Genomic DNA, 20754 nt, shown 5'->3' on the forward strand with positions numbered 1-20754 from the left:
TAGTTCTGAAAGAGAGGACAGATGTAAGTATCTGAATAGACTAATATTTCCGCTTTGGACCCCGCAAGCCTTGGGGCTGATTTGATATTTAACAGTACAAGAGAGGCTCCAAGGATAACAGCTGAACTGAGCCATTTGGGAAGTGGTGGTAAGATTTACTGAATGAGTTGATACAGAGTGAGCAGAGAGTCCAGACGGGAGAAAGGGTTTATTTTAGGATATGCTGTGTTTGAGGCATCTGAGCTGTTTTTTGGGATTGGATTCCCTGCAGAAAATATATTCCCTAAAATTTTAAAGTTTATTACTGTATTTTCCACACTTGTAAAACTTACCAGACCACCTTACTACTGGAAATTATCAAAGTGTAAACCCCTATTAAACCCACGTACTAAATCCAAAGAGGACATTTGCGAAAATAAAAGCTTGCCCGCCTTCAATAGAGGACCGGGTGGCTGGTCTTTTTCCCGGCATGCTCAAATATCTAAGCTCAGGCTCCTAGCTCCTCCAGTCGTCTCAAGCGCGAAAAAGTTGCTGCCCCCTGCTGGTCAGATGTGCGTAAGGCAACTCAAGGAGAGAAATGTCCTAGGGGCGTGGCCGCTGGTGGATGACGTAGAAAGCCGGCGTCCTGAGATAGCCAGTTATACCTGCGTCAGCTGTGCTCGCCGCGGGAAACCTGACAAGCCGCATGGCTGCGGGTTGTTCAGAGGCTCCGCCGCCAAAGGCGGCTTCTGAGGGGCCCGTGGTAGGACAGGCCGGCGTCTTGCCTTGCCTGGAGCTGCCGACTTATGCTGCCGCTTGTGCGCTGGTGAGTAGCCGCTACTCTTGCCTGGTGGCGGGCCCGCACCGAAGACACATCGCGCTGTCGCCGCGCTACCTCAACCGGAAACGCACCGGTATCCGGGAACAGCTAGATGCGGAGCTCCTGCGCTATTCCGAGAGGTACCAGTCTCAGTCTTTGCCTCCGCCGAGCGGACAGCGCCGTAAAGCAGCCTGCCACCCCTTCTTTCAGGCCCAGGAGGGGGCGGCGGGAAGAGGTGCTGATGGCGTAGCAGAAAAGGGGTGCATGGGAAAGCAAGCGCCGGCCACCTGGAGCTTAGGCTGGAGGCGGTCTGGAGTCTTCATGCGGCCCCAAAGGCCCCTATCGCCCTAGGTGGGGTCGTACGGGGTCCCCTTCGCAGGCAAGAAGGGAAGCGCAAAGGTGACGTGGATGGTGTCGGCGGAGCCGGTGGAGAGGCTTGTAGAACTGGCGTGTAGGGGTAAGACTAGTCCAGGGCTCTGGAGACCCGGTAGGCCCCGTTCTCTGTATTTTCCCATTTGACGTTGGGAGTTTCGGATACAGTACTTAAATAGTCTCTCATTCTGTAGAAAAGTGCTTATAAAGCCTTAGTACGGTCGTTTATTTGTAAGCCGTGAAAGAGTTTCTGTTGTTTATTTTGGCTTTGGTACTTGCGCTGGGTTCTTTTGTCTTGGACCTGATCATGGATGAGGAAAGTACACATTTTGTTTTGTTTTGGTTTTTAAAAACAGTTTAATTTGTCTAACTGGCCTGTCTGTTGGGTTTGAGGGTGAAAAAAACCTTTGTGGTCCATTTAATATATTCAGATAAAAACTTGGAGTTACAAAAGTGGAGGGTCAGAGTGGGGGGAGCATGTGTACTTTAATACTGCAGTAGACGGCTTTGCCTCAAGAGCAAGGGTTCTAAAACTAGGACGAGTGGGATCTCTACCGATTTCTTACTGCTCTTCATGAATTCCACGACTTCCCCTTCCCTCCCTTCTGGGAAATTTGCAGTCTGTTTTCTTGGGCAAAGTATCCAAAGTGTTCACTTTCTCAAGGGATCCTGAGAAGGTTAAGAATCAAACAAGTCTAGAATGTACAGCTTACTCCGAACACCAACACACTGGTTGTGTGTTGGTGTTTGGATACCAGGGTCTTGGGATTAAGAACAAACAAAATCCCTGTTTCAAGAAACTGTAAGCTCTAACAAAGACAGAAAGGTAAGCCAGATAAATCCAATAAAGTGTTAAAATATGACAGAAATCTAAGGTAAATTACATTAAGAGGAAGAGTAGTGAATTTTATATTAGACCTTTGAGAACAACTTAACAGGAGAAGGGTTGAGATGGTGGTATTTAAAGCAAAAAAGTGTGGCATAAACAAATGGATAGCAGATATAAAGTAGACTGCTTTGGCCAGAGGATTGTAAGTACTATGTATCGGGAGCAAGGTTTATGTTAGGGGAAAGGTACTGCATGCTGTTGGAGAGGAGGGCAAAACAGAGGTGGAGGGGTGGAGGCAGTGGCAACTCAGGATGGACATTTTTCTTCTTTCTGTCCGCCAGTTGGGCTTTTTTGTTTGTTTGTTTGTTTTTCTTTTTCTTTTTCTCTTTGCTTAAGCAGGCTTAGCACTTCATCCTCTTGGTGCCCTCCAACTCTGAAATATGGTGCGCTCTGGAGAGAGGAGTGCATATGTGGTCTCTGGAACAATCAGATACACAGTTTAAGAAACCACACTTGGTAGCATTCGCCGGTGGCTTAAGGAGAGTGAGACTGGAGACGTGGAGACCAATTAAGGATTGTTACGGTTGTCCAAGAGAAGATGACTAGAGTATGGATTTGAGAGATTTAAGGATATAAAAATGGTTGCAAAATCTGGAAAGAGGCAGTGTTTGAAGTATTTTACCTCTTTGGAACCAATCAGTGCCTCTGCTTGACAGGCTAGGCCACCTGGAGTGTCTCGTCAGAGCCATTACAACAGAGATATAAGGAACTGACTGAATGATAATTTCTGTAACTGAATGGGACATTGTGGCCATGTGGAGCAGGTTGCACTATGAACAGATGAGGACTGCCCACTCTGCACCCTCCTCTCCCCCGACTCCTGTTACCACATTGGGGCATCCCACTAACCCTGTGGGGTAAAGACTCTGACTTACTCAGTGCAAATAAAGCAGCACACATCGAACTACGCATTTCTAATTAGGGGCCACTCATTGAATATTATCAAGATATGTAATGTCAGTCAGCCATTTATCCTGTATAGGTATGTTTACAGACTTTGGGGCCATCCTGTAGAATCAGGAGGACTTACTTCACTTTAAGAAATGAGGAAAAAGGGGTGTTGGGAAGTGGAGGAGGGACAATAAAGTATCCCTGAAACTGAGAAGGCACTTTGAGATTGGAAAACGAAGTGGGGGACTCCATACAGTTGACACTGAGTTTCATTCTGGGTAATTTACAGCGGGGGGGGGGTGGTTGGGCAGGTGATGATCCAGGCAGCTACCTACATAGCTATGCTCCACAGTGCTGGACCCTAGTTCACATTTAGAGTGGGAAGGAATGTGCAGAGGGCATTATAGTGAGGTCAGAGGTCTGACACTTAACAGACTTTATGGGGCCACATGTCCTCCAGAAGAGCGGGGAGGAAAGGATGTTACCACTACTAGTTATCTCGCTTCGGCAGCACATATACCACTACTAGTTATCTGAATAACTTCAGGGAAGATCAGAAGGAGCCTTCACCTATTCTGGTCGGGACACTTTCACCTCCAGGGAACCTGGAACCCATACCCCTGAGGGAGGTCATCACTTGGAAATGAACAAGATGGAGGGCCAAACATGGGGTCAGTATTCATGCACTCTACCTCCGACGTCTTTATGGCCTGTATGGTGTGTATGACATGTACAGCTTATGTGCCATTCTTCTGTGATGACCCTAGAGCCAGATACTGGGAGTTGGGCTGCATACCTGTGGCAGTAATATAAGCAGCAACATGAGGTTAATATACCTGTAAGACAAAAGAAAATATAGTATAGTTTCTCAATGACCTGGTACAGAGGTGAGTCATCAACTGAAGGCATCAGCAAAAGTGATCCTTTCCACAAACCCAGCCATCAAAGCAACTGTTAATTTTAGCATAAGTGGTGCCCCCGACTGTTAATTCCGATCTTTGTCGTAACTATACATTCTTTGCACATTATTCTTTTTTCACATTATTCCTGCAACTTTTTTTTTTTAATATTTTATTTATTTATTTGACAGAGATCACAAGTAGGCAGAGAGGCAGACAGAGAAAGAGGAGGAAGCAGGCTCTCCGCCGAGCAGAGAGCCCGACGTGGGGCTTGATCCCAAGACCCCAGGATCATGACCTGAGCCAAAGGCGGAGGCTTTAACCCACTGAGCCACCCAGGCGCCCCTATTCCTGCAACTTTTAAAAATTTATTTCTTTTTTTTACATTAAGATTTTCTTCTGTTTTCCCCTCTTTAAATGAGTGTCTTACTTTAGGACAAATTACTATCCCCCCCCCCCCCCGACAAAAATATATTCCCATTTCTCATACTTTCTTACTCAAAGCACATATCTTATTTTCTTTACATTCACAGTTGCTTTCCTCATTATTTCCACTAGTCTTTTTAAATAATTTATTTTATTTTGAGAGAGAGCAGGCCTGTGCGGGAAAGAGAGGTAGAGGGAGAGGGGGAGAGAAAATCCCAAGCAATCCCAAATTCTGAGTGCAGAGCCCAACTCAGGGCTCAGTCCCATAACCCTGAGATCACGACCTGAGCTGAAATCATGAGTTGGATGCTTAATTGACTGAGCCACCCAGCTGCCCCTCTAGTAGTCTTAATGACGTTTTTAGAATTCTTTTTTTTTTATTAAGATTTTAAGATTTTATTTATTTACTTGACAGAGAGCACAAGTGATGGGGAATGGCAGAGGGAGAGGGAGAAGCAGGCTTCCCACTATTGTTGGAGAGCGGTGAGGGATTCTATCCAAGGACCCTGGGATCCTGACCTGAGCCACCCAGGCACCCAACATTGGTTAGAATTCTTAATGCTTAGAAACTTTACTTTCTAGTGAAAACTAAGTAGTAAGCAGTATTGTTTACAGGTGTACAATATAATGATTCAACATTTCTATACGTTCCTCAGTGCTCATCATAGTAAGTGCCCTCTTAATCCCCTTTACCTGTTTCACCCATCTCCTCACCCACTTCCCCTGTGGTAACTCTCAGCTTGTCCTTTTTCATTAAGAGTCTGTTTCTTGGCTTGTGTCTTTTTTCTTTGTTCGTTTGTGTTGTTTCCTAAATTCCACATTTGACCAAATCATATGGTATTTGTGTTTCTGTGAGTGGCTCTTTTCACTTAGTGTTATACCCTGCATTTATCCATGTTGTTGCAAATGGCAAGATGTCATTCTTTTTTTTTTTTTTTTAAAGATTTTATTTATTTACCAGAGAGAGAGAGAGGGAGAGAGCGAGCACAGGCAGACAGAACGGCAGGCAGAGGGAGAAGCAGGCTCCCTGCTGAGCAAGGAGCCTGATGTGGGACTCGATCCCAGGACGCTGGGATCATGACCTGAACTGAAAGCAGCTGCTTAACCAACTGAGCCACCCTTATGGCTTAGTAATCTATTGTATGTAGACATACCACTTCTTTATCATTTCATCTGTTAATGGACACTTAGGCTACTTTTATAATTTGGCTGTTGTAAATAATGCTGTAATAGACATAAAGATGCATATATCTTTTTAAATTAGTGTTTCTGTATTCTTTGGGTAAACACCTCTGATAGTGGAATTCTAGATCATATGATAATTCTATTTTAATTTTTGGCAGAACTTCCATACTGGTTTTCACAGTTGCTGCACCTGTTTGATTTCCAACAAAAGTGCAAAAGGGTTCCCTTTTCTCCACATTTGCCAAGACTTGTTGCTTGTATTTTTGATTTTGACCATTGTGACAGGTGTGAGGTGATAGCCCATTGTGGTTTTGATTTGCATTTCACTAATGATGAGTGATGATGAGCATCTTTTCATGTATCTGTGGGCCATCAGTATGTCATTGGAAAAACGTTCATGCTTTCCCCCCATTTTTAAATTGGATTATTTGGGGTTTTTTTGGTGTTGGCTTATGTAAGTTCTTTGTATCTTTTGGATATTAATTCTTTACCAGATATGTCATTTGCAAATACTGTCTCCCATTTGGTAGGTTGCCTTTTAGTTTTGATGATTGTTTCCTTTGCTATGCAGAAGCTTTCGATTTTGATGTAGTCCTGGTAGTTTTATTCTTAGTTTCTCTTGCCTCGGGAGACATAGCTAGAAAAAGTGTGGCTAGGGTTGATATCAGAGAAATCACTGCCTGTGCTCTCTTCTAGGATTTTTATGGTTTCAAGTCTCCCAGTTAGGTCTTCAGTCCATTTTGAGTTTATTTTTGTGTATGGTAAGAAAGTGGTCTAATTTCATTATTTCACATGTAGTTGTCCGGTTTTCCCAACACCATTTGTTGAAGAGAATGTCTTTTTCCCATTGGACATTCTTGGCTCCTTTGTTGCACACTAATTGAGCTTGTATTCATGGGTTTGTTTCATGGGCTGTTATGTTCCATTGATCTTATGTGTCTATTTTGCGCCCCTACCATATTGTTTTTATTATTATAACTTTATAGTATAACTTGAAATCTGGGATTGTCACATTTCTGGTTTTGTTCTTTTTCAAGATTGTTTTGGCTATTCGGGGTGTTTTGTGGTTCCTTAGAAATTTTAGGATTATTTGTTCAGGTTCTGTGAAAAATTCTGTTAGGATTTTGATAGGGATTGCATTAAAGTTCTATATTGCTTTGGATACTGTGGGTATTTTAACAGTATTGGTTCTTCCAATTCATGAGCATGGAATATCGTTCCATCTGTTTGCATTGTCTTAAGTTTCTTTAAAATTTTAGAGAAATAAAGGGGGGGGCCAAAGGAAGAAGGGGAGAGAAACTGAAGCAGACTCCATGCTGAGTGTGGAGTGCGATGTGGGGCTCAATCTCATGACCCTGAGATCACAACTTAAACTGAAACCAAGACTCAGATGCTTAACCAACTGTGCCATCCAGGCACCCTGTCTTCAATTTTTCATCAGTGTTTTATAGTCTTCAGAGAACGGGTATTTCACCTCCTTACTTCAGTTCATTCTTTTTTTTTTTTTTTAAGATTATATTTTGTTTATTTGAGGGAGAGAGAGAATGAGAGTGAGAACATGAAAGGGGAAAGGTCAGAGGAAGAAGCAGGCTCCCTGGTGAGCAGGGAGCCTGATGTGGGACTCCAGGATCATGACCTGAGCCAAAGGCAGTCGCCCAACCAACTGAGCCACCCAGGTGCCCCCAGTTAAGTTCATTCTTTAGCATTTTACTATTTTTGGTGCATTTGTAAGTGGGATTGTTTTCTTAATTTTTTTTCTGCTACATTATTAGTGTATAAAAGTGCAATGGATTTCTGTATGTTGATTTTGTATTCTGTGACCTTACCAAATTCATGTATCAGTTCTAGTAGTTATTTGGTGGATCTAGTAGTTATTTGTATGTAGTATACAGTATCTAGTAGTTATTTGGCTTTTCTTTCTTTGTTTCTTTTTTTTTTTTTTTTAAGATTTTGTTTATTTGAGAGAGAGCAGGAGAAAGAGCACCAGGAGAGGGGAGGGGAAGAAGCATACTCCCTGCTCAGCAGGGAGCCAGACTTGGGGCTAGATCGCAGATCCCTGGGATCATGACGTAAACCAAAGGCAGATCCTTAACTAACTGAGCCGCCCAGTCTCCCCAAGTCTTTCAGGTTTTTTATATATAGTATTATGTCGTGTACAGTGAATGAAATTTTTGTTTCTTCCTCGCCAATTTGGATGCCTTTTGTTTCTTTTCATTGTATGATTGCTGTGCCTGGCACTTCCAGAACTCTGTTGAATAAAAGTGGTGAGAGTGGACATTTTTTATTTTGTTCCTGTTCTTTGGGGGAGAGCTCTCAGTTTTTCACTATCAAGTATGATGTTAGCTGTGGGTTTTTCATATATGACCTTTATTATGTTAAGGTATGTTCCCTCTAACCTAGATTATTGAGGGTTTTCATCCTGAATGGCTGTAGCACTTTATTAAATGCCTCTTCTACCTCATTTGAAATTAGGGGGGTATTTTTGTTTTTTGTTTGTTTAAGATTTTATTTATCCAGGGAGCCTGAGTGGTTCAGTCAGTTAAATATCTGCCTTCAGCTCAGGTCATGATCCCAGGTCCTGGAATTGAATCCTGCATGGGGCTCCCTTCTCAGCAGGGAGTCTACTTCTCCCTTTTTGTCTGCCTGCTGCTTATGCTCTTTGCCTCTCTCTAAAATTAATTAATTAATTAGTTAGTTACTTTAAAAAAAAAGATTTTATTTATCCATTGAGAGAGACCATGCACATGTGCACAAGCCAGGGCAAGGGGCAAAGGGTGAGGGAGAAGCAGACTCCACTGTGTAGGGATCCTGACTTGGGGCTCCATCCCAGGACCATGAGATCATGGCCTGAGCCAAAGCAGATATGCCTAACCAACTGAGCCACCCAGCTGCCCTGAAATGACAGTTTTTAGTCTGTTTTTGATGTGCTTTATCACATTGATTTGCAAGTATTGAACCTTTCTTGCTTCACAGAAAGAAATCCCACCTGTTCATGGGGATAATTTATTTAACATATTGATGGATTTATTTTGTTGAGGAATTTTGTATCTATGTTCATCAGAAATATTGGCCTGTGGTTCTTTTTTATGTGTTTCTTTTGGTATCAGAATAATGCTGGCTTCGGAATGAATATGGACGCTTTTTTTTTTTTTTTTTTAACTCTTATGTTTTTTAGGATACTTTGAAAATAAGTATTAAGTATTTAAACGTGTGGTAGAATTTACCTCTGAAGTGATTTGGCCCTGGACTGTTATTTTTTGAGCATTTTTAGGTTATTTATTCAATTTCATTGCTGGTAATCAGTCTATTCAAATTTTCTGTTTCTCTTTTATTTGGTTTTGGATGGTTCTCAGTTTCTAGGCAATTATCCAATTCTTCTAGGTTGTCTAATTTGGTATATAATTTTTAATAATGTCTTAAAATGTTTTGTATTTCTCTGATGGTTATTTCTCGTCTTTCAATTCTGATTTTGTTTGAGTTTTCTCTCTTGATGAGTATGGCTAAGATTTATCAATTTTGTTAATCTGTGATTTGGAGACTATTCTGTGTGCATTTGAAAAGAATGTATTTTATGCTCTAGAATGGTATGTTCTGTGTATATCTGTTAGATCCATCTGTTCGGATGTGTCATTCAGAGTCACTGTTCTGTTGATTTTTCTGTTTGGATGATCTCTCTATTGATGGAGGTGGGGTATTAAAGTCTCTGCTATTACATTACTGTTGATTACTTCCTTGTTTGTTATTATGTTTAATGGTGATGAGTTCCTTTAACTTCTGTCTGAGAAATCCTTTATCTCTCCAATTCTGAATAATAGCCTTGCTGGATAGAGTATCCTTATGGGTTTTTTTCTTTGAATATATCAAGCCACTCCTTGCTGCTGAAAACTCCACTGAAGCCTTAAGGAGTTTCCTTTATGTAACTGTTTTCTTTTCTCTTGATGCTTTTAAAATTCTCTTTTTATCATTTTTTTTTAAATATTTTCATTACTCTATGTCTTGGTGTGGACATCTTTGGGTTGCTTTTGTCTGGAGACCTCTGTGCTTCCTAGATCTAGATGTCTAGTTCCTTCCCCAGACTTAGGAAGTTTTTAGCTGTTATTTCTTCAAATAAATTTTCTGCTCCCATTTCTTTTTTCCTTCTGGGATCCTCATAATGCAAATGTTAATAAACTTGATAGTGTCCTGAGTTCCTTTAATCCATTTTCATTTTTTATGATCTGTTTCTTTCTCCTGTTCATCTTGATTGCTTTCTATTACACTGTCCTTGAGGTCGCTGATCCATTCTTCTGCATCCTCCAGCTATGATTTATTCCCTCTAGTATATTTTTAATTTCACTTATTGAGTTCTTCATATCTAAATTGTTTCTTTTATGTTTTGTATTTCTTTGTTGAGGGCCTCACTGATATCCTCCACTCTTTTCTCAAATACAGTGATCATCTTTATGATCACTACTTTCTCTATTCGGTATATTACTTATTCCTTCTCATTTTGTCTAATTCTTTGTTAGGAAAGTCATCTGCTCTTGCAAGTAATGCCCTAATAAACAAGAGGTTGTGTAATGCCCTGCAGTGCAGTGTTTCCTATTCACCAGAACCTGGCATTTCAGGGGTGTCTCTTATGTGTGTTGTGTATGCCCTGCTTTTGTGGCTGAGCCATGTTTTCCTTCAGGCTAGTCACCTTCAATGGCTCTCTCTGCCTGGGTGGGCAGGGTTTGATCCTTGTGTTGTTAGTAGGCTGGTCTGGGGCCACCTTGGGCTTGGATGGAGCCAGAGCAGTCTTTTGCCAGAGCTGTGTTAGCACCAAAGTCAAGAGTGCTTTCCCTGTGTGGTCATCTGAAGTTTCTGTTGGTGGGCTGGGTCTGCAGTTAGACCAGATGTCTGTCTCCAGTCCACTGCTAGGGCTGCTGTTGCACTGGTGTGTGCTGTAATTTTCCCTCTCCCAGGGGCAGGTGTCACTTTAGAGTGGTGCTGGCCCCTGTTGGGGCTACAGGCACAGTGCAAGGCTTGCAGCACTACTTTGGATGGGCTTCAGACAAGATCTACAAGGAGAACGGGGGAGCTGGGTGTGCTACACACAATGTGAGCAAGATTGACTACATTGGTCTGCTGTAGGGGAGGAGATGAAGCAGCCTGGGAAAACTCCTTCAGAGGACTGGAGGGAGTGGATCCACACAAATGTGTGGCTGGGGCATGCTTTAAAAAGCAAACTAAGTGGAGGTTGTAGTGTTGTGTTGGGTCCTGCAGCTGTCCCTGTATTCAGGATGGGGTGGGTACTGGGGAGGGAAGTGGTGCCCACCAGCTCTTTTGTTATTGAAGAAATCTCCCCAAGTTCCCTGCCTCTCCATCCCATGCTCTGAGATTATTAAATAAATCTCCTTCCTGTGTACCCGAGGTATTTTTCAAACTGCTGCTTCTGTGCTGTATCTCAGCTGGGCTGTTTGTTGTGCTGTCTCTTCAAGGGCAGGGACTCCGTTTTCTTTTTTTTTTTTTTTAAAGACTTTATTTATTTATTTGGCAGACAGAGATCACATATAGGCAGAAAGGCAGGAGAGAGAGAGGAGGAAGCAGGCTCCCTGCAGAGCAGAGAGCCCGATGTGGGGCTCGATCCCAGGACCCTGGGATCATGACCTGAGCCGAAAGCAGAGGTTTTAACCCACTGAGCCACCCAGGTGCCCCAGGGACTCCGTTTTCTATTCCCCTCCTACTTCTTAAGGTATTGAGGCTATTGATTTGTAAATCAATATTTATTTAAAAACAAAATAACATGTTGATTATTTATTTTAAAACAAAAAACAAAATAACACGGAGAAGCCAGGCCCCTCCGGTTTTCAAAGCCAAATGTTACAGGGATTTGTCTTGTCAGTGCAGCCCACCCACCTGGGGAGAGGTCTTCTTTCCCCTCTCTGCCCTCAAGGAGTCCCTCCCACCCAGGGTCATTCCTCCTCTCTGGTGCAATCTTTCAATAAGCATAAAACATGTTTATGAACAGATCCAAATTCATCCTTATTTTTTCTGTAATAAGACAAAAGTAAACAAACCTATGTTTAGCAATCAATATTTTCAGTATTTTATTTGGAAAAAAATTTGTATGTCCAAAGCTCTGTTACGAAGGTAGATTGATGCAGAGGTTTTGAGTTGACAACTCAGAAAAAATACAGTCTCTCCATTGGTGAAATGCTTTTCTGAAGTAGTGAGTAGTTCTCAATAGAGTTTCCTATTTAATCTACCCTTGAATTTGCTACTTCTTTCCTGGAAATTTTAATGTTTACTGAAATGATGCAAACATGACTTGATGCTTATATGTTATATATGTGTGTGTGCATGTGTGTATATATAAGTATATAAAGTATATATGTATTAACACACACATTTAGATACATGTGTATATATATATATAAAGAAGTGTGTATATGTATATATATGTATATATGCATATATATACACATATATTTAAAAGTGTGTATATGTATAAGTGTGAATACGTATATATATGTATATATGCACATATATATATACATAGTATTTAGAATTAGATTCAGTGTCCACCTATTTATAAGTCCATTTATTACCTCTTCCAGAGGTCATGTAGACTTCTGGGTTTTTTGTGCCTTGATGACTGTCCTAGTGATGTAGTTCCTGCTTGGGAAAACACATGCTGAAATTAACAGTTGAAAAAAATGCTTTCTGGGGCGCCTGGGTGGCTCAGTGGGTTAAGCCGCTGCCTTCGGTTCAGGTCATGATCTCAGGGTCCTGGGATCGAGTTCCGCATCGGGCTCTCTGCTCAGCCGGGAGCCTGCTTCCCTCTCTCTCTCTCTGCCTGCCTCTCCATCTACTTGTGATTTCTCTCTGTCAAATAAATAAATAAAATCTTAAAAAAAAAAAAAAAAGAAAAGAAAAAAAAAGAAAAAAATGCTTTCTGGAGTAAGCCTTTTGAGTTTTTGGTCTTGATTTGATAGTTATTAAAGTTCCTTTCCAGTGGTTTCTGGCTGTTTTATTTAAGCAACAGCTGTTAGGGATAAATTCTTTCTCTTATGCTATGTGAGTAGTTTTAGAAATTTAGTAGAGTTCGACAAAAATGTTCTGTGCTCTCAAGGATCTTACAGTAGTGTGTGGAATGCAAATATACACAAATAGTCAATAAAATGAGATTAAGTTCAGTGTGATGCTGTGGCACTGTGTCTTTTAAAGATTTTATTTGTTCGACAGAGAGTGACAAGGAGAGAGGGAACACAAACAGGGAGTGGAAGAGGGAGAAGCAGACCTACTGCCGAGCAAAGAGCCCGAAGTGGGGCTCCATCCCAGGACCCTGGGACCATGACCTGAGCTGAAGGCAGATGCCTAATGACTGAGCCACCCAGGCACCCCGCCACTCTGTCTTTTAGAGGAGGAGTGATTTCAGCCTTGCCTTGGAGAGTCTGGGAAGTTTTCTTGAACAAAGTATTGGGTGTGGTAGTGAAGCCACCAGGTGCTCCTCCTTAGTAATTAAAATTTCTTAAATACTTGGAAATGACATTTAGACATAGTAATTGCCCCCAGTCCTGTCATACTGTGTAGACTCAAGTGGCAAAATCAGGTCTTAATAAGTAAAACTATGTATTTCATTTATTAGCATTTCTATTTATTACTAACAGTTGCAGTTTGAGGATTTTTCTCCCTTAAGTCATTGGCTTTAATATTCAGGGACTTCACCTGTGACTCTAATACTTCTCTTACTGAGGGTCATCTGTGCAGAAATTCATTTATGGTAGATAATACCAAAATTACCTTGATTCAGTTATACTCAGAAATAGAGAAATTTTTCTTGCAAGTCTTTTTTTTCCTCTCATTCTCGCATGACTGGAATTCAAGTGCATAGCTAATAGATCAACCTACTGCTCATGTAGAATTGGACATTTTGTTTCTGGGTACTTATTTTGAGTAATCATTTTTAACTTCATCAGTATATTTGAAACCCTTTGGTGAAATTGAATTACTCAAGTTGTTAGGGATTAATCATATGCTGTTGTGTTTTGGCATGTGAGGTTATGTTTAAGAGGTATATAATTTTTAGACTCAGTATATTTAATCAGTATGATAATGGCTTAGTTTAAGAGAAGATTAAAATTTTTTTTTTCTTTTTTAATAGCCTTTTAGGTGTCCCCATTGCATATGACAACATCAAAGTAGTGGGTGAACTGGGAGATATTTATGATGATCAAGGACACATTCATCTTAACATAGAAGCAGATTTTGTTATTTTCTGTCCTGAACCGGGACAAAAGCTTATGGTATGTATGTATTTATATATATATATTCTTTTTTCCCCCTAAGCTTTCTTTGTATAGTTGTATAATAGTGTAATATGAAAAATTTTAAGAGACTTGGGAAGCGAATGGATTGGTGTTGTTCCTAAAAAATTTACCAGCAGTTCAACACTGGTAAGTTTTTAAAAACTCCATTCTTCTAAAACTCCTTGAATGTGCAGAGAGTGTGTCTCAGAATTTATTCTCTTCTTTGGATAGCACCAGAATGATCTTAAGCAGTGGAAAAAGAAAATGACAATGAAGTTTATTATTTCTTAAATATACACAAATAGTTTCTTTATAAAGGATTCAAATCAAAGAGGAGTTGAAAATTCAGAGTGTTGTGGGAGCAGGCAGGTAATGAAAGTGAATGAAGGATGAGGTCAGGGCACCTATAATGTGCCATGGCCCTGTGGGGTAGGTCTTTTAGTTTTTCAGGAGAAGCAGGAAATACATAGATTGATGTGAAGTTGACTGAACTATACCCCATTATGCTCTGCATTTGTCTTTCTCATCTACCAGCACTTCCCGTGTGTTTGCACTTTTACATACACATACATTTATTTTTTTAATGAAAAATGTTATAGGAATTGCTTAATCATTTAAGAACTATTAACTAACACTTTATTGCTACTAAAATACAGGTCAAATTTTACTGTCAGAATCTATAAGACATTTTTAATTTTAAGAAGTTGTTCATTATTAATTAAAGTGGTAGAGTATTGTGGGCCTGCCCAGCTGGGATCCTACACCAGCCTCCATAACAGTTATATGGCTATAGTATAGCTTTTCTTCTCTAATAAAATTGGCAGTAGATTTGTACTTAAAAATTCCCACATGTATCTGCTTTGTGTAAGTTACTGTAAATGTACACATGGAAATACTATACAGAAAGTGTGAAATTAAAAAATCAGTCCTTTTACTTTCCTACAATAAGTTCCAGTCTTTAAATAAATTTAGACAGTTCGTTTTTTTTTTTTTTTTTAATATCAGGAATAATTTACATACAACAAAATGCACAGATCAGAGTGTGCAGTTCAGTCATTTCTGTGAAGAGCATATATACCATTCTATTTTGGAAAGAGCCTCATGCCCTTTCCGGTTCAGTCCTCTCTCTTCTAGACACAATCATTGCTTTGAATGCATTTATTATAAAATTAGTTTTACTCATTCTTGAATTTCATGATAATGGAATTTTCATTACACAGTGTTTGAAAATCTGACCTCTTTTGCTCAACGTGTTTTTACATTTCATCCATGCTGTTTGGTGTATTGGTAGTTTATTTCTTTTTGTTATTCATAGTATTTGGTTATATGATTGTATCGTAATTTAATTGCCCATCTTTATTGATTGACATTTGGGTTGCTTCCAGTACGAAGCTATTATGAATAAAGCTGTGAATGTACATTTTCATTTCTCCTAAGTCAGAGGGTAGGTATTTTTTTACCTTTACGAAAAACAGGCTAATTTCCCATTTAGTACTACTAGTTGTTCTGCATTCTTGACAGCATTTGGTTTTGTCAGTCTTTTAATTTTACTTAGGGGCATATACTAGTTTCTCATTATGATTTTAATTTGCATTTCTTCTGTGAGCTCTTTTTCATGTGTTTCAGTAAGGGGCCTATTCAAGTAATTTGCCCATTTTTTTTTTAAGATTTTATTTATTTATTTGTCAGAGAGAGAGGGAGAGAGAGCGAGCGAGCACAGGCAGACAGAGAGGCAGGCAGAGGCAGAGGGAGAAGCAGGCTCCCCGCCGAGCAAGGAGCCGCATGCGGGACTCGATCTCAGGACCCCGGGATCATGACCTGAGCCGAAGACAGCTGCTTAACCAACTGCAGCTGCAGGTGTCCCAATTTGCCCATTTTTAATTGGGTTTTTGTATTATTGAGGTTTTGAGTAGTTCTGTTTATAGTCTTTCTACAAATCCTCTTCAGATAAATGTATTGTGAGTACTTTCCCCCAGTCTGAGACTTGTCTCTTAACTTGTAATGGTATCATTTCATAAACGGAAGTTTTTAATATTGATGAGGTCCAATTTGTCCTATTTTTATGGTTACTGCTTTCTGGATCCTATTTAAGAAACTTGCCTACTCTTAGATTGTGAAGATAATTTCTGTAAGCCTTGTAGAATTTTTTAGTTTTAGGTTTTCCATTTAGATCTATAACCCATCTTTAATTTTTGTGTGTAGTGTGAAGTAGGCCCTTGAAATCCATTTTCTTATTCATATGGTTATTTAGTTGTTCCAGAACTCTAAATTGAAGAGTTTACTTTTGTGTTATTTCTTAAATTGATAGACTTTATTCTTTTACAGCAGTTTTAGATTTACAGAAAAAGTGAGTTGAAAAAGAATACCTCTCTTCGCTCTCCCACTACAGCACACAGTTACTCCTATCACGGACATCTTACGTTAGTGGGAATACATTGGTTACGGTTAAGCTGATATCACTACATTAATTCTAGACTTTTAAAATAAATAGTTTTCTCTGTTGTACCTCCTAAAACCCATGGAATGTACAACACAATAACATGTGTCCCCTGTTCCTGTAATTTATTGAATAATTGGGCACTGCTCTAAAAATTCTGTGTATTTTATCTGTTTATCCCTCTCCCTCCTTCCATCCTCTTGAATCCTGGCAACTATTGATCTTCTTTACTGTCTCCATAGTTTACCTTCTCTGGAATTTCATATAGTGGGAATCCTATTGTATGTAGCCTTTTCAGCTTGCTGCCTCTGACTTAGCAGTATGCATTTCTTTTCATGGCTTGATAGGTTTGTTTTGTTTTGTTTTACTGTTGAATAAGTACTCCATTGCATAGCTGCAGTTTGTCCATACCATCCAGCATGTGCCATTGGGAACACCAGCCCTTGATAATGACAGCCAAAGAATTTTCTATGTTGCTAACATTAAACAAGGCTGTATACATGTTAGCGTCAAAGTTTAAAACAGATGATTTTAAAAAAGCATTTCAGATGTTCATTTATGTATGTTACATATGTTGATTCTTAGGGGAAGAAAACTAAGGCTTTTTAAAAAACTTTGAGCTTAAAATCATATAGCATGTATTTTAAAGCTTCTAAAAATGTTATTGTGATTCAAAGTAGCCCTGCTCAGGATCTACATAGGAAGGGTAAACTGTCTTCTGATACATTGCTGAAGTTAAGGAAGAAGCTAAATAAGGTTCTTTAAGCTTTGAAACTCAGACTGTTTATAGAAATATAATATGGCTCCCAGTTATAGAAAGCATATGCTTCCTGCTTTGAGGTCTTTTCACATTTAGGTTATATCAAAGAGTATTTTCTGCTTGGTTTCAGTATGGTTATAATCTATTCCCCAGGGAATCCTGAAGTGGGAGCTAAGGAGTTTGTTTTGTTTTGATTTTGCTTCTTTAGGGGTAGGAAGAATAGTTTTTTATTCAGTTAGTAAGTAATTGCATATCAACTGCCTAAGGTTGGGCTTTCTAAAAACTAGTATTCTAAAATGATTGTTTAGTATAACGTAAATTTTAAAAACTTTTCCTATATCAAATTACACCATATTTTGGATGTTTTCTCTTTGAAGATCAGTTTGAAGCTTAAGAAGTTTTCACTTATTTTTAAAGTCTTTGGATTTCTTGATTTTTATTTTTTTTCCTCTTTTCTTCCCAGGGTACGGTTAATAAAGTGTCCTCCAGCCACATTGGCTGTTTAGTACATGGGTGTTTCAATGCCTCCATCCCTAAACCTGAGCATATGCCTGCTGAACAGTGGCAGAACCTGGAGATAAATGTTGGTGATGAACTAGAATTTGAAGTATTTCGTTTGGACTCAGATGCTGCTGGAGTATTCTGCATTCGGGGAAAATTAAATATCACTAGGTCAGTTCCTAATCAGATTATTTTAATTTTGATACTTAGTCATTTCTGTTTAATTCTGAATAATATAGGCCCCTCATTTAAAATAAATTTTATTAGAATTTCCATGCTTCTAAACCATAAAATCAATGTAAATAGGAATCTTAAGTGCTGTGGCAAAGCACTGAATATTCCGAAGCTCTACACATCTAGCTAACTCTTCTGTATTTTACTAACTCGGTCTTACTATTTTCTAGTTTAATTTGTTAACCAAAAGCTTGATCATATTGCATAGCTCTTAGGCTTCTATTTTTACATAGCTGAAACAAAAAAAATTGATTGTCATTATGCCAGGTAGATAATTTAATTTTCTGGTATTGAAATTCTTGTAAGAACTATTGTCATCTTGAGAATGGAGTGAAGAAGAAAAAATAGCTTTGGGAGTATTGCTGGTGTTAATTTTTTTTTTTTTCCCTTGATTATTAAAAGTATGGGTTAATGTTTTAGAACTGTTGTCCAATAGAACTTTCTGTGATGATAGAAATGTGTGGTGTATTTGTGTAGTATCTTATATGTAGCTAATATTACTACATAGGACTCTGCAGTTCCAGAGGGCTACTGCATTGATCCTTGTTTTTATTTTAGTGTTAACTCATAACTTTGAAAGTAATATCGCTTCAAGCACTATTAAGAGAAAAAAATGAAATGAGGATTGATAGAGTAGATGAACTCCATTTATTTCATAGATAATGGAACTATATTTTATCACTGGTCAGATATGTGGCTCTTAAGCCACACATGGTAGGGTAAGGTTTATTGTAACCAATTTTTTCTAAACCAAACCTAAATTTAGAAGCTACTTTTGATAAAATTTGCCATTTCTGTGTATGAAAACAATCCGGAAGAAGTACTTTGGAAAAAATTGTAACCTTTCTCAGACATTTTAATGGGCTAAGGGATAACAGAATATTAGAAATTTATGCCATACTTTATCTTGTCCTGCTATCATTTAGAAAAAAAAAAACAGTATATTCTTGCTTTCATCTTACTCCTTTTGTTTATTGCTCTGTAAATTTTTTCAACTGTTAATTCAGTTTACAGACCAAGTGCTCTGGAGTTTCTGAAGAAATAACAGAAACTGGCCCTGAAGAAATTACTGAAAAACCTCTCAAGAAGAAAAAGAAAAAAAAGAAAGACCTAGAGTCATATGAAGTGGAAAGTGGTAATAGAGAGCTAGCAGATTATGCAGATGTCACAATGAACAAAGAGACAGACCTGCAGATTGATAATGACCTCTGGAAGGATGCACCAAAGAAGAAGAAGAAGAAAAAGCACCAGGAAGATCAGGACCAGGATCCTGTTTTCCAAGGCAGTGACTCCAGCGGTTACCAGAGTGACCATAAAAAGAAAAAAAAGAAAAGAAAACATAGTGAGGAAGCTGAATTTACCCCACTTTTGGAACACTCACCTAAAAAGAAAAGAGAAAAGTAATTTTCTTTAATGCATTTTAAATATTCAGCTTTTTAAAGATTTAGATAAAAGATGGATTAAATGTGGGAATAGTATGAAATGCTGGTATATTCCTGTAGTCTACAAAACAGGAAACATTTGATTAGGAGTTTTTGGTGCTTAAATTATTAATGTGATCATTACTGCGGGAAACACCAATATTATTAAACAGCCATTTTATTGTATACAAAATAAAAAGGTAAGAGTTATTCTTTCAAATCTTAACATTTTCCCAGTTTTTACATTTCAAATAAAATTTTTTCTATACTCTGAAGACTGGCAAAAGGACTTTGTAATATAGTGTTATTCATATCATTTAAGAATGAGTTGGAGCTTTTCTTTTTTTTCTTTTTAATGGGTTTGACCTTTAGTCGTGATTTTTAGATTGGGGGAGTGGGTGCAGGTCATGGCTACTACCGTGTTTCTGGGCTCAAGTTAGAATGGTTTGCCAAAGGAGTTCCTGAAGTCTCCAGAGCTCTTAAGAACCATGCCACTAATAACAGTTGACTATTCTTGCCTTCCAGATGGAGGGAGGTTGATAGAGAAGGCTGTTTCCTTATACTATTCTGCTTTTGCTGTGTTTGGAGCAGTAGAATCTGATTAAGACATGATAAATGCTATTGGTCCAAGTGGGAATTTCTCAACTACTTAAATGATTAAGAAAAAATTTCATTGAGAAAAGTGGACTTTTTTTTTTTTAACTACTAGAAAACAATGAGTAATGAAATGACAAGCTGTTTCAAGCTAATAATCAAAGCATGGCCACATTCATTGAATTAACAGTACCTGACCATATGGCTGTGTGTAACACATCTAAGGAAAGATGTAGTTCCTTCCATTATGGAGTGTCAGAGGAGATACAGATGCGCACACATACGTGAGTAAATACAGAGAATTAGTAATTCTGTTAAGTACTAACAAGACTGTCTATTCACTGTTAGCTGTGTTGATATCTCTAAGAGGATGGGTAGATGAAATGAACTTCACATGGCAACTATTCTGTTTTTTTTCTAGTATCTGATATTGCACTGGTTTCACATGGTTTAATTTTAATATTTAAATTCTGCTAGTAGTATATCTTGATCCAAATCTGTAATGATAGAATATAGAATTTGGGGAGTAGTATTCACATGTTTGTCCCCAAGTAAATTAGTAAGACCAAACAATGCAAAAACACAGACCAGTTTCTTTTCCTACAATTTAATGTGGGTATTGAGCCCTTAAAATATGGCTAATACAAATTAACATGTGCTATCAGTATAAAGTCCAAGATTCTGAAGATGTACAAATAATGTAAAATATCTCAATTTTGTATATTGGTGAAATTCTATTTTTGGTATATAGTATGTTAAATAAAATTTATATTCAGTTTTTTTTGTTGTTTTTGTCTTTTTGCAGGTAAAAGATTTAAAATGGAATGTGAGGCTCATTAGTATTTTTTTGAGGATTTCTGTATTTAGGTTCATCAGAGATAATGGCCTGTAGGCTTTTGGGGTTTTTTTTTATTGGTAGTATTTATATGTTTTTTGGTATCAGATTAATCCTCAACAAAACATTAGCAAACGATATCCAACAATACATACAATACGTTAAATATAGCAGTACGTTAAAATCATTCATCACAATCAAGGGATTTACTCCAGGGTTGCAGCTGTGGCTCAGTATTTGC

General features: G+C 38.6%; 1 protein-coding gene across 1 annotated transcript; it reads left to right on the forward strand.

Moving 5' to 3' along the window:
* Positions 1–609: 609 nt before the first annotated feature.
* On the forward strand, positions 610–19359 carry POLR1F (RNA polymerase I subunit F). Its single transcript, XM_082693838.1, has 4 exons — positions 610–939; positions 13587–13728; positions 17392–17600; positions 18671–19359. The coding sequence occupies exons 1-4, from the start codon at positions 686–688 to the stop codon at positions 19065–19067; spliced, it is 1002 nt and encodes a 333-aa protein (XP_082549964.1). The 5' UTR covers positions 610–685; the 3' UTR covers positions 19068–19359.
* The last annotated feature ends 1395 nt before the right edge of the window (positions 19360–20754 follow it).

The sequence above is a fragment of the Mustela nivalis genome (genome assembly GCF_964662115.1).
Source record: "Mustela nivalis genome assembly, chromosome: 12".
NCBI classification, from domain to species: domain Eukaryota; kingdom Metazoa; phylum Chordata; class Mammalia; order Carnivora; family Mustelidae; genus Mustela; species Mustela nivalis.

Coding starts and splice junctions, on each gene's coding strand:
- POLR1F (XM_082693838.1), top strand. CDS start 686: ATGGCTGCGGGTTGTTCAGAGGCTCCGCCGCCAAAGGCGGCTTCTGAG. Junction 940..13,586: donor CTCCTGCGCTATTCCGAGAG/GTACCAGTCTCA, acceptor CTTTTTTAATAG/CCTTTTAGGTGTCCCCATTG. Junction 17,601..18,670: donor GGAAAATTAAATATCACTAG/GTCAGTTCCTAA, acceptor CTGTTAATTCAG/TTTACAGACCAAGTGCTCTG.